The following is a 26,387-nucleotide window of genomic DNA, read 5'->3' on the forward strand; positions in this document are numbered from 1 at the left end:
TGGGTGGATCAGGGTGTAAAGGTTCCCCGAGTGTGCGTTACCCGGGTTACCACACACACACACACACCCAACCTCTACGCATACTCCCTGCACTACTCTGCCACTTGCCATACTCCACTTACACCATCAAAAACGCTTTCCCTAAAACCCACACATACAAATACAAACAAACAAACAAATAAATTATACTTCAGGTATTATTAATATTGTATTTTGACACAGTTATGTAAGTTGCTCACGCATGACCCGAAGGCCAAGAAAATGTAAAAGGAGAGAGAGAGAGAGAGAGAGAGAGACTTTCAGACGGACAGAAAGAGAATCAGAGCTAGTAAGAATGTTTGAAAGAGAGACAGAGAAGGAATTATAGAAAGAGAGAACACCATGTGACAAATTTAGAAAGATAGGCAGGATGAGAATCAGAAAGACTTCGAGACAGACAGAAATGGAGCGAAAGTTGGAAAGATAAACGGGTAGGGAAGAGAGAGAGAGAGGGGGGATCTAAGACTGAGATACTTGAGCATTGAGATATACTGTACAACTATAGAAAATTAGGATAAAGTAAGTTAACATAAAGCGTTAAGAAAAGATCGATCCTTCCATAACACATTCAGCAGGACACTACAGTGAGAAGACCCGATAGACAAGGGAAATCCGGCAAGCCCATTCATAACCTCCAGACAACCGACTTACCCCTCTATTCTTCTCCCTCCTGATAACATTTGCAATGTTGTAGCCATATTACTGATTGAGCTACTCATTATTTTGACATGGGCTGGCAAGGCCAGGTAACACCTGTTATTGTTTTTAGAATGTGAAATGGCAAGTTTTTTCAGACTCTATGCTAGATATGTAGGATCTTTAGCTCAGAAACTATTCTTGTTGAGCTCATACTATGATCAGTTACTGTGTATGTTTTTTCTCCTGGCATAGAAGCTTTGATCTTGGTGGGAGGTATAGTAAGTTTTGCCAGGTCAAACCAAGCCAGTCGAAAAATATACATCTATGAGGTTATTGTTTGTAAAATGTGAGGATGCATTATCGCCTCAGGGGCTATTCTTGATACTGCACATTATGTTACTGTCTATATGTGTCATCAGTTCTCTGTTGTGGAAGCTTTGGTCTTGGCGGGAGGTGTAATGATTTTTTATCAGACCACAGCTTACAGCCCAGAGAAATACAACACATATAATAATAAGCAGATGCCCACGTGGTAACCCACATAGGTTGACACACCCTACACTGCCTACAGTGCCAATAAGACCAGACCCAGTAGAGGTCACGGACCTGAGTTAAACCCGGCGTTATGACCGTGTTACTCAAGAAACTACACCTGGACAAGCTGCCCAGACCTGACCCAAGAGAGGTCAGTCTCAGTGACCCAGAGTTCTCACTGCCACGCAATTAACTTTACCCGGTGGCATGACCGTGTTACTCAAGAAGCTACCCTCCAGCCAGCACACCTGTCACCTGACCAGACACACCCAGATCAGTGACGACACCTTCCGGCTGGAGATCGTCAATATATAGACCCTGCAGCTCCCTCCAAGAGGAGTTGCATTCGGATTATTATTGTCATAGGGAGGGAGCCGACAGCTCCTCCCCAGAGGGAGACTTCCCTCCCCAGCACCGCGTCTCCAGCTAGCAGAGTCTCCCACAGGAGACATAGTCCAGCACTCCCTTCAACAGCACCTGCTGGGCCTCCCTCAGGTCACACATGAGTCTTTGTCAGAGCGATCCAGGGGTGGGTTACTTACATAAGAAAATAAGGAGTCTACAATAGGCCAGTTGGCCTGTGCAGTGTGCATGGCAGCTCCTGTCGAGAGTTACTACCACTCTCTATCATCCATGAATCTATCTAGCCTCCTTTTAAAACTCCACTGCGTTCCAGCACTTACTACAAAGTTGCTAAGCTTGCTCCACTCGTCCACCACCCTATTTGTGAACCAGTTCCTTCCTATCTCCCTCCTAAACCTAAACTTATCCATTCTAGGGAATGCAAGTTTAGTTCTTTTAACCTAACTTGATAGGGAAGGTTTCTAAGTCCCGGAATCATTTTCGTCATTCTTCACTGCACCGACTCCAGTGAATTGCTATCCATTCTATAATAAGGGCACCAGAACTGAACCGCATAATCGAGGTGCGGCCTGACTAACGCAAGATATAGTTGCAATAAGACCTCTACACTCTTATTACTTACACTTCTAGATATAAAACCTAATGCTCTGTTTGCCTTATTTCGAACATTAACGCACTGTTTTCTAGGCCGTAGGTCCGGGCTTACAAGTATCCCTAGGTCTCTTTCACAAATCGACCTTTCTAGGTTGATGTTGTTAAGTCTGTATACATTAACAGTATTTGTTCTACCATATTAAGTACGCTGCACTTCCTGGTGTTGAATTTCATTTATCATTTCTCTGACCACTCCTGATCCCAGTATCTAGATCGTTTATATAGATTATGAACAAGAATGGGCCCGGTACTGACCCCTGGGGACCCCACTGGTTACACAACCCCACTCAGATTTAACACCATCTAAGCTGACCCTCTGTGTTCTATCTGTGAGCCACAATTTTATCCAATTTAAGACTTTCCCCTCGATACCATGAGCCTTAACTTTTCTCAGAAGCCTCTGATGTGGCACTCTGTCAAACGCTTTGCTAAAATCTAAGTAAATAACATCGTAATTATCGTCATTATCTACTACCTCGAAGACTTTCCTAAAAAAGTCAGCAGATTTGTTAGACAAGATTTTCCCTTTGTAAACCCATGTTGAGAGTCGTAGATTAATTTGCTTTTGTCTTAATGTGATCGAATGCTATTTGCTATAATTGATTCAAGAAATTTCCCCGCTACTGACGGCAAACTAATCGGCCGGTAATTTGACGCTGATGCTCTGTGTCCCTTTTTTAATATGGGTACTACATTTGCCTGTTTCCACAAGCCTGGCACAACTCCCTTGTCTAATGATTTTGTAAATAAATTTACGAGGGGTCAGCTAATCTGTTCCTTACACTCTTTCAAAACTCGAGGGAAAATTTCATCCTGCCCTGGGGATTTTGTCTTCTTTAATTTATTTATTTTCTTAAGAACATTTTCTTTTCTGATTGTGATATTCTTTAATTTCTCTCTTGCATTTCCCCTAAATATCAGTTCCACCTCTGGAATTTCCTCGTGAATTTCTTCTGTGAAAACTGATAAAAAGTAGCTGTTCAATGCTTTGCTTATTTCCTCACTGTCATTGATCACTTCCCTCCTCCCTGACTTTAAAGGCCCAACCTTGTCCTTGACCTTTGTCCTATATACCTGGAAAAATCCCTTGGGATTCGCCTTGGATTCTCCTGCTATCCTGATTTCGTAGTCTCTTTTTGCCTTCCTTACATTTTTCTTAACATTCCTAGATAGTTCATTATACCTATTTCTGAGCTGCTCCTTCCCTCCCTTTAATTTCTTATCAATTCCTTTCTTTATTCCTATGTCATGTTTAAGTTTTCTGGTCATCCACTTTGGTTCATTCTTATTTGACCTAATTTTTCTGTATGGTATATTTTGTTCTTGTGCTTCACGTAGTATACTAGTGAATATATTATAGTCATGATCAATTGTTGTGTCATCTGTGACCTCACCCGTTCCTACTGGGCACTGACCTGACTGTTCCCAGGCGACCTCACCTAGGTACCTTCTTAACCCCTCATAATCGGCCAATCGAAAGTTTGGGACTCTGACCATATTGTCATTGTTTTTCGTTTCCCAATTTAGAATGAACCTGATTTATCTGTGATCACTGTTACCTAGTTCTTCCCCTTCTGTGATATCTCTGATAATGTTTTCTTTATTTGTTAATACTAGGTTTAATATATTGTTACCTCTAGTAGGTTCTGTAATTAGTTGATTCAAAAAATTATCCTGCACTGCGTCTAGGAAGTCTTCATATTCATCGTCACCTACAATGTTGTCCCAGTCAATATTTCTGAAGTTGAAATCCCCCATAATGCACAGGTCGTTGTATTTTGCTGCCCTACTCATTTCCTGCCATATGGGCGGAGCTGCTTCTTTCCCAAGACTTGGGAGCCTGTAAATCACTCCCATAATTAGTTTTTCTCTTCCTTCCGTAATTTCTACCCATACAGACTCGGTTCCTATTTCACCCTTTATTGAATTATTAATATAACATTTTTATGTGTCCCTAACGAAGAGTGCATCCCCTCCCCCCTTCCTACCTTCCCTGTTCTTGTGAAAAAGGTTGTACCCTTCTATGTGGCACTCTGATAGGATGTTTTTGCTCGCCAGATTCATCCAAGTCTATTTTATTTCTAACGCTCCTACTGTTTGTATAGTATACATTTAAACCTACCCTTCCCTGGTCCTGTTTTACCCCTTGTCCAGCGTAACCAATTTTACTTCCCAGGGCCTGCTTGTTTTTTGACTCCCACTTACCCCCACCTCTCTCTACTGGCGAAACCCTCCCTTTGGAGTGACAATTTCACGCTCCAGGGATGCAGACAACGTCTTTATCCCCGCACGAGACAAGTGTACTCCGTCACGACTGTACAGGTAGTCGTTGCCATAGAATCGTTGCCAGCTATCAATGAATGCCCAACCATTGTTTGCACAATGTTTTACCAGTCGGCAATTTATAGCAATTGCCCTGGACAGTCATTCACGACCAACCCCTCTTCTAGGCAAGACACCACATACTATCGGGATCCCTCCCCTATCTCTAATCTTCCCCAGCGCCTCCCTATACTCTTGAAAAGTTCCTCACTCCTAACCTTTCCTATGTAGTTACCTCCCACACTTAGACACACTACTGGCTTGGTACCCTCCCCTGACAAAACCCTATCTATCCTCTCAGCTACATGCCCTATCCCTGCCCCAGGAAAACACACCCTAGTCCTACGTTTCCTATCTCTTGCACAAAAAGTCCAATCTAAAAACCTCACCTGGCTGTCCCCAACTACCACGACCTTACCAGTGGGCAGGGTCTGAACAACTGCCCTTTCCTCTCCTGGCACCACATCGTCCTGCCTCTTCTCTTCCTCGTCCTGCCTCTTCTCATCCCCGCCAGCTTCCTCCAACACCTGGTAAGGGTTACTGCACTCCACACCCTGGTCAGCTTTCCTGAGTCTGACCCTAGTCCCCTTGGAAGCAACTACTCTCCACGCCTGCTCCTCCTTCGCAGGTGTCCTGCTAGGCAGGACACCTACCTGAAGGAGTTCAGTCCTGAGGGCTTCGTTCTCCCTCTTTAGAGCGTCTATCTCACTCCTCAACTGCCCCAGCTGACTTAACAGAGTGGTCAGGGGTCGTCTTTCCTCACACACCGCCCCTCTTCCCCCACAACACAACGATCCACGGCAGCCATTTCCTCTGGTCACTAACACGAGCACTTAGGCCCTAAGTCTTAGGGGCATGTCCTTCTCCAAGTTGGGTCAGGTAGTGAGTGGGAAGTGTATCCATTTCATGTTTGTGTCCGAGAGTCAGTGTCTAGTAATTTTGATATATTGATCTATTAATGTGTCAATGCCATTCAGTTAATGAATAAATAGTTGTATTGAAAGTGGTGTTTAGAAAGATTTCCCCTACGAATATAATATACAAGTAAATAACTAACCGGCCACGCTACCAAACTTCCTCACTTTATCCTATAAACTAGTAACTTCTTACTATATTTTACATTTAGAACCCCCCCCCACCCCCATTATATACAACTCATCATTTCCTAAAAACATTAATAATAATTCACTTGAAAATTTAGACATCTCGTGCAGTTTGGTCATTATGGCTGCGATGTTGGTTAATCATTAATGTCCTTCGCTCAGTGACATAAGTTTACGGGTTTACTTAGGTTAATCACTGTATGCGGCACCATAATAACGAGTGTGGGAATGTTTGGTGGTTAGGCCCCAGAGTAAACAGGGAAAATTTTTCATGGACCTTTCCGCCAGTGTTTCGTTATGCTTCAAGATAGTCATGGAGAAGGCATAAGCCAAGGAATATTATTCCTTGGCATAAATCATGTGTCTTCCGCCATACGTCTATCTATCTAGAATCTAGATAGATAGACGTATGGCGGAAGACATAGGCGAGCGGTGGATTCAAGATGGCGTCAAATCTCGAAAAATTGTCGCTACTCTCAGTATGTAGGGACTCTAGTCATGCCTATGTAGGATATGTGCCACACTGACTTTTATTTTACTTAGGAAATATCGGATTAAATGTCTACCGACTCCCTCAGAGCAATATGTTTTGTAATGTTCGTGACAATGTGTCGTTATTGTTTCTTATTGCACAGGTGATACACGTGAGGCGCCAATCAGTACTTATTTTGCCAGAGTCATTAATAATTCCCCGCCTCCTACGAAGCTAATTTGTCATCAGCATTCACGCTCTTTTAACTAGTGGTTGAGATGATTGAGACGGATAACTATGTACCCAATAACTACAGCGAATTAACAGTGAAATTATTGATGTATGTATTCATAAATATAACAATGATTTGGTTTACAGGTAAATTCGAATAAGATGAAGATGTGCAACAACATTTTCAGTTGTCTCCCCTGTTTATCTTAGTCTCACTGTCGATGAACTACTACTGTACACATTTATGAAAGTATACGCCGTAATAACTCGTATTGAAATAAAGAAACGTATATTAAAACTATGCATATTCGATGTCCACTGTTATCCTTTCAGTTGTGAGAAAAAATTATTCTGTTACCACAGAAAATGAAGACACTGGGTGACGACACAGTATTGTTTTACTGTGTAAGATTCTGTCTTCTAACCCTTTAGAGGGCAGGGGTTTCTCTTAGCTGAATAAGATCGTCTGACGTTAGCTAGAATAAAATACCTTGGGACTACTTTATTCTCTAAAGGATTAATGCAAGTTTCATATCGAAGCTGAGTTTCACGACATTGTGAATCTTTCCCAATGAAAGTTAGTTGTATATTAGTGGTGAATGTACAGCACACAGTTTAATTATCTAGCCTTCGAGACATAAGAAAGCCAAGTAGCGAGCACTACACTCAACCGCCTTCACTCGCACGTGTAACGTTAAGTACCAATATACAGCTGGGTGACTGGAGGTAATCCTGACTCGAACCAGCTATCCTTAAAACAGGAGCTACTTGGCCTTCACACTCTTTCTTTCCACATAGAAAAGCTCTGACAACCTATTCACAGTGCAAAGAACATTTAGAAGTTGAATTCAGATCGATAGTCATGAAGATAAACTCACCGTGCAGGGAGAGTGAGCCAATATAACCTGCTAACTTGCCGTTATCTTACAGAGGCATAAGCTTTGTTTATTAAAGGTCTCCACTAAGAGAAACATTACATTAAAATATGCTTTAGTAGGTTATATAACTTTATGTACTTACCAAACACGAGTAGTTTTATGTATCGTACAGTACAGACTGGAACACCTAAAAATCAATGCAGATGTTCTTTGTTTCAGATATCGTTTATTCCTTCTATTGATTGAATGAAATTGCAAAATATAAATTATTAAATATCATACGCGTGCCCTCCAAAAATATTATTGATCACGAAGTTTTCAAAGATAATGTGGTATACCTGAGGATCAAACCCAAGCCATGTGTCACGGACATTGTGTTTGGGGGCTCTTGGTGCATGTTGTCGGTGGCCGCTCACACCTGATGGAGAAGAGACGTGTAGTACAGCGCTTTGCCTATAATAAAACATTGGACCTTCGACTTGGTAACCCAGGGCTAATATTCGACGAATACTTTTGTAAGGATAAATTACAGAAACAGAGTGGCAATATGCGATAATTTTGGGGCGTGTACAGTACCTGGCCACCAGTCGTAAATTGCTTACACCTATAGTAGCGAGACCCACCTCCACGAATAACAAATGAAATGAAGGCGTACTGACAAGTAGTTCATTAAAGACGCTGTCTTATGAAATACAGTATTATCAGTATGTCAGTTGGGTGGTGATATATATATATATATATATATATATATATATATATATATATATATATATATATATATATATATATATATATATATATATATATATATATATATATATATATATATATATATATATATATCTTGATAAAATCACACAGGAAAAGGGAAAACAACGGAGCACCTTAGCTTTCGTCTTTGGCCTAGAAACAGTGACTCACTGGAATTTTTAGACAAGCTTAATGATATTGTCCCAAGTATCACATTCAAAACATCTTCAGAGGCAACTGAATTACAAGGACTGAGAGAGGCTTATGAAAGCAGTGCACTGTTCGTTCATATAAGAAGACAGAGGGTCAGCGTAGATGGTCTGCAATCTGAGTTGGGCTGTGTAACAAGTGGGGTTCCCCAGGGGTCAGTACTGATCCCACTCTTGTTCATAATCTACATAAACGATCTAAATTCTGGGATCAGCAGTGACATAAGCAAGTTTGTGGATGACACCAAAATAGGGCGGCAGATTAATTCAGGGGAGGATGTCAATGCATTACAGGAGGATTTAAATAAACTGCTTGAGTGGTCAGAAAAATGGCAAATGAAATTCAACACCAGCAAGTGCAACGTACTTAATATTGGAAAAACAAATACTGTCAATGTATACAGCCTTAACAATATCAACCTAGAGAAGTTGGCTTGTGAAAGAGACTTGGGGGTACTTGTAAGCCCGGACCTTCGGCCTAGAAAACAGTGCGTTTATGTTCGAAATAAGGCAAACAGAGAATTAGGTTTTATATCTAGAAATGGAAGTAATAAAAGTGCGGAGGTCATACTGCAATTACAGTATATCTTGCGCTAGTCAGGCCGCACCTCGATTATGCTGTTCAGTTCTGGTGCCCTTATTATAAAATGGATATCAATTCACTAGAGTCGGTGCAGCAAAGAATGACGAAAATGATTCTGGGACTTGGAAACCTTCCATATCAAGATAGATTAAAGAAACTAAACTTGCATTCCCTAGAAAGGAGCAGAGTGCGGGGAGATATGATAGAAGTATTTAAGTGGGTGAAAGGAATCAATAAAGGAGATATAGATAAAGTTTTTATGAAAACTTTCACCAACGTAGTCTACGTTCCATCCTCCGAGTTCGCTGGGAAGACAAGAGAACAAATGCCAGTATCCTTGCTGACACCAACTGTAGGAGCATCGAGGCTACCATTATCCATGAACAACTACGCTGGACTGGCCATGTTACCCGCATGGGCGACAGTAGACTGCCAAAGCAACTACTTTAAAGTCACCTAACAAATAGTAAACGTAACGCCTGCGGGCAACTGAAAAGGTATAAAGATAATCTTAAGACAAACCTGAAAAAGTGCCAAATCGACCTCCTCACCTGGGAGACGATTACTCCACATCGTTACGCTTGGAGGAGCACCACACGAGAAGGTGTCAATACTTTCGAGTTAACCCGACTGCAAACTGAGGCAGACAAGTACCAACGCTGGAAAGATTCTGCCACCCCCCCTCCCCCTCTCGCACTCGAATTAGCCCTCCACATGTGCAACATCTGTGAACAACTCTGCCAGTCCCGTATCGGCCTCTTTAGTCACCTCAAAACTCACCACTAAAGGTGACATCCCTAATAACTCATATCATTGTATCATAGCTGGATGATCGTTATACTCGATTCTGAGTGACAGCAAAATAGTACAGAAGTAGTAAGTAAGTAGTAGGTGTGTGTGTGTGCGTGTGTACGTGCGTGCGTGCGTGTGTGCTGTTCAGTTTTCAGGTACTTGTTGATGGCTATTGCAAAAATTTCCAAAAATCGATATAATCAATATGCACTGCAATTGTATTCGAAGCCGTCACACTGTGAATCAAGGTTGAATATATCACGTTACGCTGGCGCCTACACTGTTACACAACGAAATTAGAGTTAATCAGAAGGGATAGATTAGCAACATTTATATTTCATGTATATATATCATAGGGAACCCATGAATGTCGCACATTGGCAAGTATCACTTTATAATTCCGCACACTCATGTAACTTAATACACAGTTTGGGGTCTGCCACAGTGTTAGACAAGTTTTTCTTATACGAGTATCAGTAATAATTAATTGGCACCTCGCATGGTATTCTGCACAAAGCATGCAATACTTTTGCTGTATGACGTTTATGTCTTGGCATTAGTTCTTGTGAATATTGATTTGTATGAAATATATCGCAAAGTATGCAAAGTTAATATCATATATTATATAATTTTGCGACTGATGATCAGTTGAGGTGTTTTGGAATAACTATTAACAAATAACAATTGCTTTCATAGCTTCCATTGGGAAATATTTGTGTCACATATGCGTGTTGTTGCTGCACTGGTTCAAGTGCACAAAGCTGTTTTGGTCTGTCAGCGTTTTTTCACTTGCATTATATCGGAAGTTAAGCTCCAATCCAATTACGCTACCTCTTTATTGGCGGGCAGTCAGTCATATTGTAAGTGAAGTGGGTAGTGTCATCATAAATAAACTTGGGTACGCATATCAATACAATTTAATTGCTGCCACTGTACTGCGCACATCATTGTCATTCCTAAAAATCCCATTTAATTCATATTACGCTATATAACATTCAAATCCACCGCTTGTAGAACCTCAGAAAACGGGAAACATTGATAAAGGACAACTCACCTACTCAATGTTCCTAGACCATGTGTTGTATTGTACCCAGGTACAGTTATATCATATTAAGTGTATGTATTCATAGCATTAAGGAGAACTCAGGGTATGCATAAGATGAATGTTAAAGTCCAGTTGAGCCGGACTAGTGTACTGTAAGACTAAGTGTGGATCAGGGTTTGAAGGTCATACTATTTACGTCTGTGAGCGTGTAGCGAACATAACTTCCACAGATATCATATGAAAATACATGAGAACAATGATCTGGAAAAAGGATAAATGTATCAGAACTATGTGAGGTGTTGGAAGTGATCCAGAAACTATACTTGAAAGGAAATATCTTGTATGCGTCGGTATGAACTTAATACACCTCGTATCCTCACGTGACATATACCCACGACAGGTACAGTGATCAGAGAATCTTATGTCTGTGTTCAAATAGTGCAATGTGTGAGAGGAGGATCCCTCATTACAATTTTAAGTGAAGTTGATACACCCCCGCCATGAACCTTCAGCCTTTGTTTCAAGGTGCGTCATGTACCCGCTTCCGGGGTGCGCGTGGATATTATAACCCAGTGAATTTACCCATGAAACTAGCAAACCAAGACCTTACCTTAGAGGGTAATTTAGGATTAAAATAAGTGTTTATACGGCATGAGTGACAATATACCGAAAAGTGTTCAGGTGAGAACCGTAAGAAATAAAAGTAAAAATTAAAGATTGGAAACTGTAGGCCTATGCGGTGAGGAGCGGCGGGCAATGCCCTCAGTATTTCCCGTTCTACCATCACCGCAGGTCAGTGTCCTAGCGGGCTATATCCCGCCCTATAATTAAGGTTTATATAGAAGTTATTACAGTTTAAAGCTTTGCCGGATATATAAATGTTATAGTAATGTGTTAGGGGGTGTGATAACCGCCCGTCAGGCAATGCCCTGAGTATTTCCCGTTCTACTATCACCGCAGGTGCCATGCGGTCGGAGTGCCTTGCCGCCCGGCCGCCATTATCCCTCTGAGCGTCACAACAGGTGGTGACTACTCCCAGTTATGCCAATCCACTGTGAACCTGTGGATTACCAACACACCACTCCAAATGAGTAGTCACAAATAAGGAGACCGTGAGAAACTCTGCGGTCGTCACTTGGAGCGACCTATAATACCAGGCGTAGAAATAGTGCTGGTATGACTCTAGGTGAAGCCCTCGTCTCTACCCACCGAGGGCGGTGTGCGAACGAGGTGCCTGTTGGTTATACCTAAAAGTCACAAGGAGTCCCATACTTGCAGGTATGGAGTGTAACATGTGTGTTGAGATGGTGCTACTATGTATGATAACCGACGGTGCTATATTCCATACAGGTGGAGCAGTCTGATGTGTAAAGGGATAGTGTAAGAAGGAATGACCGAGGTAAGGTGGTCACAGATTGTTATGCAATAAGTAGGTGGATGACACGCCATTAATGTAAGAGTCTGGTGCCCATCTGGGTAACCAACATTTTCGTTGTTCTTCCGAGGAAGACCCATCCATGTGTATGTTTTTTACCAGTATGCTTTATAAGGAATAAATTAATTAAGACATGTTATGGTTTCACCATTCTTTACCCTTATCGATCTGGTCAATGGAAAACCTAACCCAATGCCTAGTCCACTCTGCAGGCAACCTAACGAGCTACATGCTGTCCAGAGGGGGTCTGGTGGCAGCGACCCTTAGAAATTAAGATTAGAGTTAAGTTATCCCCTTGGACTTAGTGACCCCAGAATCTGGCAGTATACCACATAGGACTTTATTTTCTCACTACTGTATTTATAAACTTATCAGCCAGTCTGGCACTAGGTCAGTTTTGTTTTGTTTTACCAACTCTTGTACTATAAGCACTAAGCAGGTACAAACTCCGAAATGTCCTGTACCGAAAAGCACCTGGTGCTGTTACAAAGTTCTCTAGCAGGTCATTTCATGAATATTTCAATTCTTAGCTATAATGTTTGAGTTACTAATGCACTTTTACAATTTTTGTTCAGTATCAATTGCTATGAATAATGTAACCTGTCGCCTCGTCCTTCACTCGTAGCTTAAGGATCCAGTTAGCAGTTCCTGAAATATCATCCTGACAAGTATGCAAGAGAGAATAACACGCATCCCACAACTCTTGAAAAAGAAATGAGGGAGGGGGAACCAGCGTACAACGAGAGAGGTGCTAAACGAAAATATGTGCCAAAGCCTATATACTGTACTTTACTTCCTCATCTCAGTTCTCACAGGGGCACCTTAGCGTGAGGACAGCCATGGTCACTCCACTCGCTCCAGAAGACGTTACAGTGTAAGGTTTTTTTTTTAGTTTCCCATTTTTCATTCTACTCATTTTATTATTTATTATATCTATAGCTGTTTAAGACAGATTTTCTAGTTATCTTTGCTTGTGTATATATTAATAATTTAATTTTCTAATTCTTTCTGTCTCTATGTATCTATCTTATATTTCTTTACTTCTATTTTCTAAGTTAATATTCTTTTTTATGCTTTATTTCTTGTCATATATATTACTTTTCTAGATTTTATATATTTTCTTCTTTATTTCAGTGTACTTATTTATTTCATTTCTATATTTTATCTTTATTTCTCTCAATTTATTATCATGCCTTAGTTATATTCTAAACCATGGATTAGTCTGGGAAAACCATGTCATTCTTCCACAACACTTATTATACTTACAACGGTAGCCTGCCACCACCCACACTTTTATTAGAATATAACATCTCATTGAACTGTTAGGTAGCGTGGTAGACTCGAGCTGTTGGCACGTGAGTTCTAATTAGTATTTTCTGAGAACCAAATGTTAGAAGGAATAGAGCGGTGATACTCGTCATTTACGAAATCAATATTTATTAGATTAAGAGTGGATAAGATCTCAATTTAACACACTCAGCTAAGACTAAACCAGGTCTTACTTTAAAATTCATAAAGTAGATCTTCAATTACTTGTTACATCATCAAACAACTGTTATATTATTTCTGTGCAAATAAGATGGTTATGTTACACGCTCAGATAGGACTGGACCCTTAGGTCTTACTTTTTGTAACAAAATAAATCTTCAATTCTTGGTTACAACATTAAACAATCATTATATTATTTCGTTGTTAATACAGGTGGTTATTTGACACACTTGACAATATCCCAAATTAACATATTATTTGAAACATCATGTTTTTTCCGAATGAACAACATGGCACTTTTACTAGAACTCAGCTCGTAGTACATATGAATGATGTACTCGCAACCGACATAACAAACGTTATTACTGGTATTATCAATATTTATGGGTCCACTACTCAACATGGGTTAACGATATTTCGGCTGATTATCCCCAATCATGTATAACAATACTGCTTGGTACATATAACCAAGATTAATGCACCCGGCGAGTCACACTGGGCGCGGGGTTGTTTACTACACAAATAGCCGAAGCTCGTTCGCTAGTAGCGCCCGGGGTAGACTCAATGCAGTGTGTCTTAGCACGGTGTTCCCTTGGTGCTCCTGTCCTCAGATTCTAATCTCGCCATATTAAAGACTTACTTCAATAAATATCTTCCCCATAGGCGGCTACCAAACCTCGGTAGTGGTGACACCACAGACAAAGCCTGGAGATGTGATGAGGAAGAGTCACGAGTGTTAAAAGGTCGAACCTCAACTACACATAACTATGGGTCTGGCAACGATGCAGACGATACTTACTTTACTTTAATTATACATGGTACATGATCATTACCATTTTAAAACAAACGTTCACATACCTGAAGATACGATGAGGAAGAGTCACGAGCATGTGAGTCTTCCTCGTGCATTCGTTTATATATGGGCATCTGGCAACTCAGCAATGCGCCAGGCATGCCAGAAAGGCTAATTACGCAATGACAAAAATTACATTTAAATCAGCTGTTGTACATTTAATTATGAAAAGCAGTGTCATGGGTCAGGTGAATTTCTTATGTCTATTTTTATAATCTAATCAGAGATTGAGCTTGTCAAGAAAAGGTGAAATGGACGTCAAATACACACGCTAACAACGCTACTTTACAGGCTCAGCCAAACTACACACAAGGGCCCTCTATGGGTATACGTTGAGATCTTGGAGATATAGAGTTTAACAGAATCTTTTCAGGAAATTAATTGCTTTCTTAAATAGACATTTGACAATAATCAAACTACAGATATCAGATTCTCTGAGGTTTGGGCATCAAAATTATCTAATTTCAGTAGTATTTGGAAACTTCTGGCTATCTTTCACAGACGATATTAGGAGATTCCATTCTTACTGGCAGATTCAACACTCACTTATTTGACATTTTTTACTAACAATAAAGAAAGTTGAAGCTTTCAACATCACTCACAAGGGATCTTGAATGTTCCATCTGTAATCAGACATCTCTAATTTGACTTAGCATATACAATTATTACAGTTGCAATTTCAAATTTTGTGTCGTGCCCCGAGATATTAAGGAATAACGGAGTCTCGGGTGCATTCCAAGATTGAAAGAAAACGAAGAACTGAAGTGATGAGAAAACGGATATCTTAGACGGGGGACTCAATAAAGAAGGCATAGCTACATGTTTTGTGGGCTGTTGAGCGTAATATGGATCGTCTGATTTTACGTTAACTAACATGTCCGACCATGGTCATTACACTGGTGTGACCCCTCCAATCACAAGAGATGAGGAACATCCCTTCAGCAACACAAGGACCTGAAGGAACCCTCCAACAAACCCTAAAACAGCACATTCCCTTGGATCACACTTTAAACTAGCTCAGCTTAGCTTATCTAACCTCCCTTGCCCCTGGTGGACTGCGGGACGTCTGTCACTGGTTAAGTCGTAAACCAGCCTCCGTAAGGTGGAAAGCCCACCTGCTATCATTCTTCTTCTGTACTTCCCACTTCTTAACTATACCTTGCCCTAAATTTCCTTGTGCACCTCAGAGCAACGGCTCTCTTATCTCGGTGTTCTGACTGACTGCCTCACGAGGGATCACAGCTCAGGGTTGAATAAAAATAAATAAAATTAAAGATTCCTACCCGTAACACAAGAGCTTACAACTCTCACACCAAAAAAAATTATGCACTGACAACTTTATGAACTTGTGGCTTCAACCAATGCTGCACCTCATTTAACATTTCTTGTTTTAACACTTCTACTATCATTACTACTACTGTTAGTATTATTGTCCCAATGTTATCGGTATTATAATTCACTTGTAGTTTACCCTATTATCATAACAACTTCAAGTCTTAAGTACGAGTATTATTACACAACTGTGATCGTCATACAAAGGGCGTTCACGTAAATACAGTTCGTCAGCTTGCCGTTCCTTACGTATTTATACAGAAAAGATAATTCATTTTATTTGATTTGTTTTAATGCATATGTTTATATCACCACCGCCACAATACTTCACGATAATATTAATACGAATGGAAACCGTGTGTGACGTCACGAAAAATCCACTTTAGAATCAGGTTATGACACGAACGAAGAGGAGACACGTCAAGAGCACCCCCAGGAGCATAACAAACAAGAACAGAGGACATAGAAAAGGTGTTGGGCATCACATTTTTATTGTTTTCGGTCTGTATTTGTATAGTACTTTCACGGGCTTTTTACCTGTGATAATACTTCCATTAATTTCAAAGTTTTAAGTCCCAATATGTTTTATGTCGTGTTATAGTGGTGATAACCTAGTCCGAGAATATACGTCTCTTGCCACGTAAGTATGTTAATTATGTAATATTGGAAAGGCACACATGTAGGTAGTAGGCAGCTATCAAACTGGGAGGTATTACCGCCTGGGAATACATAGGAAGCATAATGTGTTGTCTAATGGTAGACCCTGCTGCCATATGGCATCACGAAAATTGTGACCAATTCCCAGGTTGCTGATCTGACTTTCTGCCTCATTTACACACAATTGCAGGGTTTCAATTGTTTCTCTTACTTTGACAACACAACATACATAATGTATATCGTTTCTCACTATTGATCTTTTTATCATTTTTGTATTTCTTTATGGTTCTCTATTATTATTATTATTATTATTATTATTATAATTATTATTATTATTGTTTTCAGTGTTGTTATTATTATTGTTATTTTTTGTATTAATTTCATTTACTATGAACTAATTATTATTATTATTACATTTTCGCCCTCGATCATATCGCCCCTCACTTACGTCTCTCGAGGGAGTGCAAATTAAGATGCTTTAACCTGTCTCTGTACTCAAGGTTCCTAATGCCTGGGATTAGTCTTGTCATTCTCCTCTGAATTCTTTCTAGGGATTCTATATCCATTCTGTAATACGGTGACCACAATTGAACTGCGTAATCCAAGTGAGGTCTCACAAGCGCAAGATATAGTTTTAGGATGACCTCGCTAGTCTTATAACTAACACTCCTTTGTATGAACCCAAGTACCCTGTACTTTGTTAGCCTTGTTTCAAGTAAATACACATTGTTTACTTGGTTTAAGATTCCTACTTATTATTATACTCCTAAATCTTTCTCTGTCTGATTTCTCTGTAACATCGTTGCTCATCTTGTATCTGGCTTCTCTGTTTACATCTCCTAGACTAAGTACTTTACATTTGTCCACGTTGAATTTCATCTGCCATTTTTCAGACTATTCAAAAAATTGTATAGATCTTCCTGTAGTTTTGTGGAATCCTCGTCAGATTTAATTACTCGCCCCATTTTAGTCATCAGCAAATTTACTTACGTTGCCGTCTACGCCGATATCTATGTCGTTTAAATATATAAGAAATAATAATGTTCCAAGTACTGAGCCTCGGGGTGTTCCACTAGTATACCAAATGACAACTTTCGATTATATTTTTTTATTTTTTAGGATTTTTTTTTTTTTCAATTACGTACTCTATCCTACGATCTTAAATTCCTTGTTAGTGGGCAGGGCATGAAAGATGAAGGAAATTACGGGGTAATAACACGGCGAACACTGATGTTATGGCATTAAAATTATGTCTCTAGGTTGCATTTCAAACGCCACAGTCATTTTCTTACAGTAAGTCGCCTAATTCCGTACCACCGCCTTTCCTTCCTCTCCAATTTTATAAATTGTGTTCCATTACTTCTGATCCTTTTAATAAAATAATTACGCATCTTTATTAAGTTTAGAATTACCACTATACCACTTTAGTCTTCTTTTGTTTATTTAATAAATGCAATCTCTGTTCTCTTTATGTCATCTATAGTTTGTACATCATGTGATGATTACATGTCTTGTTTGACCTGCATTGTTGTGATTATTCTTATCGTGAACATATCAGTCCCGAACAAACCCTGGGTTGTTAGGTCAGGTTCTATTAGGTTCTATACATTGTTGTTTCCATTTCTGTGTTTAATATCATGCTATTAGCATTATATTAAGCACATAAATTAACACGATAATGCATAAAACCTCATAGAACCTGTCCTAAACCTAACAAACCCTGGGTTTGTTAGGTCAGGTTCTATTAGGTTCTATGCATTGTCATTTCCATTTCTGTGTTTAATATCATACTAATAGTGTGTAAAAATTTTTTAACCAAATCGCACATTTCCTTCAGGTGATAAGAGTTTCGTAAACCTTTACCCTATTCTTATGCAGTAAATATTTAAAGTTAATGATTCACAAAACGATGATTCACCTTTCACTGCAATATTGGAGGACACATTACCATTGTTATTTGAGGCTTTACTGTACAGTACATGTATCATGTGGAAAGGACACTGGGAAGCACTCATGTGTATCACCAAACTAATTTTAAGAACATTTTATATCTTTGTCTTTTTTGGTTTTGTGAGGGGAAAGGGATATTCTGAATGTAATACTGTATAGAGTACTGTACTTTGTCATTATCTATATATTTTTTTTATAAAGTTGGTGTGTCTCAGTGAGTAAGAAACAGAGCATTAATGTCTATAAAATATTCCTGCTTACAGAAACTGTTGAAGCGTAAACATGGCATTGTTGGGTGGTATGTTTTTATTTACAGAAGAATTTTTACTTGTAGTGAAATTGGCACTTGTTGTATGGAACTAGAAAGTTTTCCCCAGAACAAGTTTGATATTAGTCTTAATCATGAGTTATTTAAACTTCATTTCAGTTGAAGAGTTGTAAAGATGTCCTGGATAACTGACCTGGCAGGTCGAGCTGAGAACCTACTTAATAAACTGGACAGTGAGGCTGCCACAGTGCTCAGTAACGAAAGAAGAAGTTCAGTAACAATGAAGTCATCATTTAAGTACGATGCAGCCAGTTCCACCCCACCTCCAACTAAGCATGAAAGGTGAATAATTTTTATAACCTTGCATCTAGATCAAGCAACTCAGGAAAGTCAGTAAGTTAAAAGCTTGAAGTCCCAGACTCAAGGTCCTGACCAAGTTTCCTTCTAAATTTTTACGTCAATGCAGAATGAATTTTGTTATGTGCAGCAATATCACGGTATTGTAATGTGCAGATTTGTTCCAACCAGCGAAATCAATAAATCTATTTATGCAATCACACAACTTAGAGGGAACGTTGGTGCTAACCTGTAACTGGGATCTGATAATTAATTAAATAACTTTGAAAATTCAGTTATCATTCATCTTCATACCTTGACCCTGAAGAATGTCCACATAGTAATAAGGTGGTCTAAAAAGGGAGAAGACTCACGAGTTTTGTCGTCATGGATAAACAAAGGTAAAGGGTAACTGACCTGTTCATTTGTTTATGTTGCTGTGAAGTGTTCAGTCAAGAACAACAACTTCAGATTCTAGTCACATTTTACGGATGCAGTAGCTACAGTACCTTCTTCTAGCTCAGTGGATATTCTGTGGGTGAAGGATAGCGTAATTTTAAATTTTATTTCATTTTTAAATGGAATTCATGAGTCAGTACCCTGGGGAATGAGTATTTTAGCCCTCAAATTTATTTACTATACTAGAGTTGTTCAATCCAAAATACTGTACTCTAAAAGGAGACTTTATGATCAATCCTTCACCATTTAGATTCCTTTTCTGATATTCAGTGCAATTTGGTAACTCAACCATATTTCCCAACCCACAAGGCACATTTTTTTTTTTCTTAAAAATCACCGTGCATCTTATTAGCCAAATAAGAGGTCATGTTTAAGGTAGGAAGATCCATTCCAAAGATAAGTAATGAAACTGTAAATGTTCTAGAAAAATCATTTCAAGTACCCTGTACAGTACTCCAATGTGGCTTACAAATAAAGAAAATGTAATATAAAACTATAAAATAAGATAACTAAAGAGCATGGGTGGGTATGTGTGTGAAGTGAATAAACCTGTAGTATTTATGGAGGCAATGGGCTGTACCTGTATTGTGAACCCAATAGAGAGAGAGCAGCGGCAGCTACACCTCTCCGAGCTAGCTGGGAGACTGCCCGGCTAATAAATCAATCATTTAACTTAGAAACTGTTTATAACAAATTTGTTTATTATTATTATTATTGTTATTGGGGAGTATAGTACTGTGCTTGGTGTTTATCACACTGCTGTTTAAGCTACTGTACAGTTATTAAACTTTCCAAATTTTGTTTTCCCCAAAAAGCCTGAGTTATACAGGCACGGGACCATTTATCTGGCTTCCAAGTATCTAGAACGCTCCAAAATTCAGCTATGTTCTGGAACAAACTAATGAAAATGATCACCAATTAATTCTCGGGCCAGGCGGAGAAATTTCCAACCATTCCCACCTGTGAGTTGTCTGTTATCTTATGATTATTTTTAATTCATAATTTTGGATAGATATACAGTATGTATTTTTTTTTTTTTTTTTACATGCACACATTCTTACATACAACACAGAAAGTGCAAAAAAGAAATACAGAACAGTATAAATGTTTCGATTGCTAGATTAGTACATGTTGATAACCCCTTATCTGAAATTCCAAATACGGAAAACCTCTGAAAACCGAAAGCTTTTTTGTGGAGCATCACATACCCCTATTATTAATATTATTATATTTTCGCCCCCCAGGCCCCAATGTGGATCGGTGACCTGTGCATGGGTGGGCTAATCCCTGTATAAAAAAATTAAAAATCATTCTGAAATCCGAAACACATCTGGCCCCAAGGATTTCGGAAAGAGGTTTTCAACCTATATTGTCAGAAACAAGTAAAAACTATGACCCTTGGCTGTGAAGTGTACAGAAGTGGTATATCGGTAGCTCAAATATGGTCACAATCAACAGAAATTTGAGAATTTAAAGAATGTGATGTGCACGAGTTAAAGTTTTGGTGGTTTCTGCCTCATAGCAAACCACCTGTGCCTGACTGGCCTAGCAATACCAACCTTTCTGACTTGAAACCGGTATTACGATACTAAACTTTCCATAATTCAACTGTACAGGAGTTCCCGACTTACGAACCCCCGCCGATATGAACGGGGTATAACTTGAAATTTACAGTACAGGGTATTTTATTTACCCAATGACTTATTTTTTACTTTCATTTTCTGTATTTTGTAATTTTTTTCTTCATTTGTCATAAATTAAGTGATTTTAGATGTATATAAGGACTTAGGCTAGGATATACATTAGTGGGATTTTAAAAATTGTTTTATAAGTACTGTACGGTGTGCATATAGAATGTATTCCGTACAAATCCAACTTAAGAACGGAACCTGTTCGTAACCCGGGGACCCCCTGTAAATACAGTAGTAACTAAAAGCTTCTAAAACATTTTAAAAAAATTAAAAATTGAGAAATTACCCGTACAGGAAATAGTAATCCTCTTTTGGATTTTCTCTTAGAAGATGATAGTTTAACTAATTGTACTCAACTCCATTGCCAACTTCCAATCACCATAGGATGGGTGAAATTCTTGAATTAAGTACAGTAATGCTGTAGTTGGTATTTCTCATTCGTGATTTTTCTGCTGGGTGCCAGCCATGGGGCCTGAATATTGCTGTGTATCGCACTGTAAGGGGAGTTTTCTTCTTTTTTCTCTCTCTCCCTCTCTCACTGGAGAATACTTTCTTATGGTTCATGTTAAGGTAATTTTCTTTGGGCTCTCTAGATAAAAATTACAAAACTCCATAAACTGAATCATGGACTCAAACATAAGCAGGGTTTTTTTTTTTATGAAAACTCAAATAATTTCATATTCATGTACAGTACTGTATTCATATGTGATATATAAGAAGAAGCAATGGAGAAAGCAAAATACATAAATCAAATAGAGCATGGCATTGAGTGGGCTAACGTGGTTACGTCATTAAGCATTAAAGGATGATGTCAAATAGTGATTCTTGCAGTATAATGGAAATGGGCCTAAAAGACAAAGAAAAAACTGACAAATGAAATTGAAAACAAGCTAATATAGATATACTTTGACTAATCAACTGGCCAGTAGGTCTAAAAGTGTGGAGTCAACCTTACATATGGAGTAATTTCTGCCTGAGCAACATTTTATCATCTTCAACAGATCAGGGTTACACAGCTCATCCAGTGTACCATCCAACTTGAGTAGTTATGGAATTAGTGGGCCTTCAACTTCAGCTCAAGGGACTAAACTCCAAACAGGACAAGGAACCTCCCTTACTTCCTCCCCAAAAGCAACAGTAAAAAAGAATAATTCCAAGAAAAAGGACAACAACAAAGAAGAAGAATTGATGGATTTCCTTAATAGTCCCATACAACAGGAGAATCAGCAGCAAACTACCATGACTACTCAGCAGTCTGATCCTGTGAGTTTGTCAAATATCAGTAAATTATACTGTATATTATGACATACAGGTAGCTACTTGGATTATTTATGTCTTTCTGAGGTTATCAGAATTTGGCTAACCTTGTAGAAGGTGATTTACTCTTTAGTGTATTTGAACCATTATATCAACATTACATAGGAAGGTGTGTCGATATGAAACCATGTTTGTTGTTGTAGACCCGGTTCCTTATGGGTACACAGTCAATGGACTTAATGTATTTGCTGACAAGCACTCCTGGATTTTTTTTTTTTATTGAAAGTTGGTCTAGTAAGTGAATGTTGGTCATGTAGTGACAAAAATTAATTGTACAGTAGTGAGTGCAATGGTGCCCCACCGTTGCAGTGTGACAGAGTGAATTTTGGGCGAGTTACATAATGTGGAGACCTTGGTATTCCAAGTAATTTTGACATTATTTGAGGAGGTGATACATTATACTACTCCACTCATTCACCACCCAGCCACCCACCTAACCCACACCCAAAACACCTCAGGCCTCCCAACCAGCGTGATTGTCTGATGAGACTATTGTTTTTGTGAGTTTGCTGCAAGGACCAATAAAAATTTATCCCGTGTCCAGTAAAGAAAGGTTCCGCTATATCAAAATCCCTATGTTAAAGATATAGATACCATTGTATCTCTTCCTCCTCCAGGTTGATTCAGTGTATACATTGGTGCAATTTAATGCAATATAAATTTTACAGATGGTTTCCTCCACCACCATGACCATCTCCACCCTCAGCAGTCTGGGACATTCCCGTCAGTCATCTGTGTCATCTGCATCTTCATTAATGGCCCTCAGTGGACGTGAGACACCAGGCTCTGCTACAATTGACATTGGTACAGTAATTGGATTGAAATGTCGTAGCTTTGTTAATGACTCGCCGACCCAAAATTGTTCATGCTTGTTAAAGGTGTCTCCTCAATAATCAAGGATGCTTAGGGTCTGGCCTTTGCCTAATTTCCAAATTGCTGGATTTTCTAATTGGGTACACTTTCATAATGACAGCAAAGGCAAATCTCATTTTGACATAATTGACAGATATTTTGACTATTGTTTGTATTTTTCCAAAAAGTTATTGTTTGTGTTTAATGTATAGTAGAAGTGATGATGAATAAGAACTTTTATGAAATAAAAAATAAGATTTTTTTTTAAAATGTACAGTATTTTTTTTTTATGATATAAATTGTTGAGGTTCCATATTCAACAGAGGCTCCCTTCTCAAGTTTATGTAGCACTAGAAATTTTTCAATACAGAGAATGATAAGTTTTGCATTTTCCAGACTGTGCACTTTTTAATCACTTACAGAACTGGTCTTTTGGGAGACGTTATGATAATAACTGAGGGATAATACTAAAGAAAATATGGCACAGATAATGATAAGCCATACGCGTGTCATTCAGAACTAAAAGACTGTGTTTACATGGATAAACAAAGACAGTAGTGTCAGCTCATCGGTGCACTGTAACAAATAAAGCAATAATACAGGGCAGTCCCCTAGACTATGGAATTAACACTGTTCCGACTTATGAACAGGATCCAGGAACGTAACCCATTCGTAACTCGGGGACTGCATGTATTGTGTATTATTCCTGGATTCTTAACTGTTTTCTGGGATAATTCTAGATTAATAGAAAAATGTTTCAAATGCAAAAAATTTACAGTTTTCAAGGAGAGCCGATTTTTTTAATGCCAGATTCTTGAGTTTACACCTGTACAGTAGCTACTTTAAATACCTGGGTTTTTTGTTTTAATGTACTGTAATATGTTATACTGCACCCTTATTAGTTCCTGTCTTCTTGCTTGTAAATGATATGTGCCTATCATCAAGCATTCTTATTGTGTTTATGGTAAACACTGGTTGATTTAATGAAGTGATTTATTTTAGATTCATCAACTTCAATTACCTTGTTCTTATAATTTTGTGTCTTTCAACAGAGAGTGGTAGTTGTGGCTCAGGCAGTGGAGGATCAGCCAACACTGATGCCTATGTGACAGTAGACACTCCCACTGATGTAAATATTTCAGCCCCACCCAGTACTGATGGCAGTACCAGGTAAGGCTCCAACCCTTTCACTGCAACGTCATTAATTAATCAGGATATCTGGTGTGCGGACATTTTAAACAAATATAAAATATATATTTCTATTACACAAGTATATATACTATATGTACTGTATATATATTTTGCTGAGTTCAACTATAGTTTTTTCAACTTGGTAGTTAGGTTAGGTTCTCAAAATGGCCGAATCGCCAACTTCGTAAATAACATTTGGGGGAGGGGGGGGGTACATTTTTACTTGTGTACAAAGAAATGTATATTCCCTTTATGTGTTTGCCTTTAGGACAATTACATCTTTTACCTACAGGTATATTGTATATGTGTGTGTGTGTGTGTAGACACATACACACAAAACACATACAAATAAATAATAATTGGAAAATCCTCTCACAAATAATCAGAAACAAATTTATTAAAAATTTGACAGTTTACCCTCAAGTCTGTGCTTTATAACTTTATTAATAAAGCATGGACTTGAGGGTAGACTGTCGCATTTTTTATAAATTTGTTTCTGATTATTTGTGAGAGGATTTTCCAATTATTATTTATTTGTATGTGTTTTGTGTGTGTGTGTGTCTACACACACACACATATACAAAACAGGTAAAGGAAATTACTGTCTCTAGAACGAATGGCTCCCCTGTCCCAGCCGCGAAAATGATGGCAACTTTAAAACTACCCACAGACATTTTTGGGTGCATCCAGGGTGTCATCCGCAAGTAATAGAGGACTGCGAAATAAAAATCTGCGAGCTTGGGGGGGGGGCCCCCTGTACCCATTTGGTAGGGGGTACCAGCCACAGACCGAAGCCCATGGGTTAATTGTTTTAAGCCAATTATTGGAACACAAAAAAAATTTCTGTAATGATTTCTTCCAACCCTGCTTCTCCTGTCCCCCCCCCTTTAATTTTATTATTATTACAGTAGGCAGCTCCTACAGAATGAGTAACCAATGATCAAGAATATAGTTTAATGAGTACATTTTTTATGGTATAAAATTCAGTGAGTGAGCTTGTAGCTATGAGCAAAATTTTTAATGAACCTGTTTGTATTATCATTTGTGGAGTTGGTGCACTCAGACTCATAATCTACACTGTACTCTGAGGTGAAGTCAGTGGCAGACTGACCTACCTTGGCTAGCTAGTGAGCTTAGACAACTTAGCAGGTTTTATTTTCTGGGTGCCGCACAGGCCAGTATCACTTGCGCTGTTCACAGCTTTTCTTTCATCCCTCAAAAGGCTTTGTGGAATCTAACCAGATGTGCTGCACTTTAAATTTCTCAAAACAAATACAAAAGCGAGGGTACTGACTAGTGTGCAAAATAAAATATAAAAAAGTGCTTAGTTTCAGAGATTGTTTTGTCTCCGAGATGCTGGTACAGTGGACGATCACTATAACGTGAGAGTGGGACCGAGAATTGTTGTGCAATATTGAATCGCATTATAACATTCTATGTATTTCAGTGGGAAATGTAGGGTACAGGACTGCAGCTCTAAAATATACAGTACAGGGCATCCTCGCTTAATTTCGTGGTTACTTTCCTGAAAACGCGGCATTATGCGAAACAATGTTAAGCGGATCAATTTATATATATATATATATATATATATATATATATATATATATATATATATATATATATATATATATAATTTTTCTTTTTTAGCATTCATTAGGGTGAGTACAGACTAGTCTGTACTCACCTGAGTGTGAATTACAGACTTGTTTTTCTTTTTTGTATCAGCTTCCTAGATCATGCCCTCTACCGTATATCACGGCCTATATAATGGGGTGCATAAGACGCTTCAAATTTCCATTTAAAAAGTAGCTTTTTCTATTTGCTGTATAAGACCAGTATCCAATGTGACACTTACCACTGACTCAGTAGTCCTTACAACCATCCTTGATTTTTTAAAATAAGGCCAATTCACTTCATAATGTCATCAATTATACCCGCTGG

At 38.7% G+C, this 26,387-nt stretch overlaps 1 protein-coding gene across 4 annotated transcripts in view; it reads left to right on the plus strand.

The window, feature by feature from the left end:
• Positions 1–16,106: 16,106 nt before the first annotated feature.
• Positions 16,107–26,387, plus strand: part of LOC121858330 (golgin subfamily A member 5-like) — a 35,553-nt gene continuing 25,272 nt past the window's right edge. For 2 of the 4 annotated variants that reach the window (XM_042354695.1, XM_042354698.1), the window contains exons 1-5: positions 16,145–16,362; positions 18,757–18,939; positions 22,085–22,346; positions 23,069–23,204; positions 24,305–24,422. In XM_042354695.1, the coding sequence (XP_042210629.1) occupies positions 18,773–18,939; positions 22,085–22,346; positions 23,069–23,204; positions 24,305–24,422 (683 nt within the window). In that variant the 5' untranslated portion in view covers positions 16,145–16,362; positions 18,757–18,772. Of the gene's footprint in view, positions 16,363–18,756; positions 18,940–22,084; positions 22,347–23,068; positions 23,205–24,304; positions 24,423–26,387 lie in introns of all 4 variants that reach the window. The other 2 variants (XM_042354697.1, XM_042354696.1) reach the window with 2 other exon arrangements.

Source organism: Homarus americanus, unplaced genomic scaffold (assembly GCF_018991925.1).
Source record: "Homarus americanus isolate GMGI-L3 unplaced genomic scaffold, GMGI_Hamer_2.0 scaffold57980, whole genome shotgun sequence".
NCBI lineage: Eukaryota > Metazoa > Arthropoda > Malacostraca > Decapoda > Nephropidae > Homarus > Homarus americanus.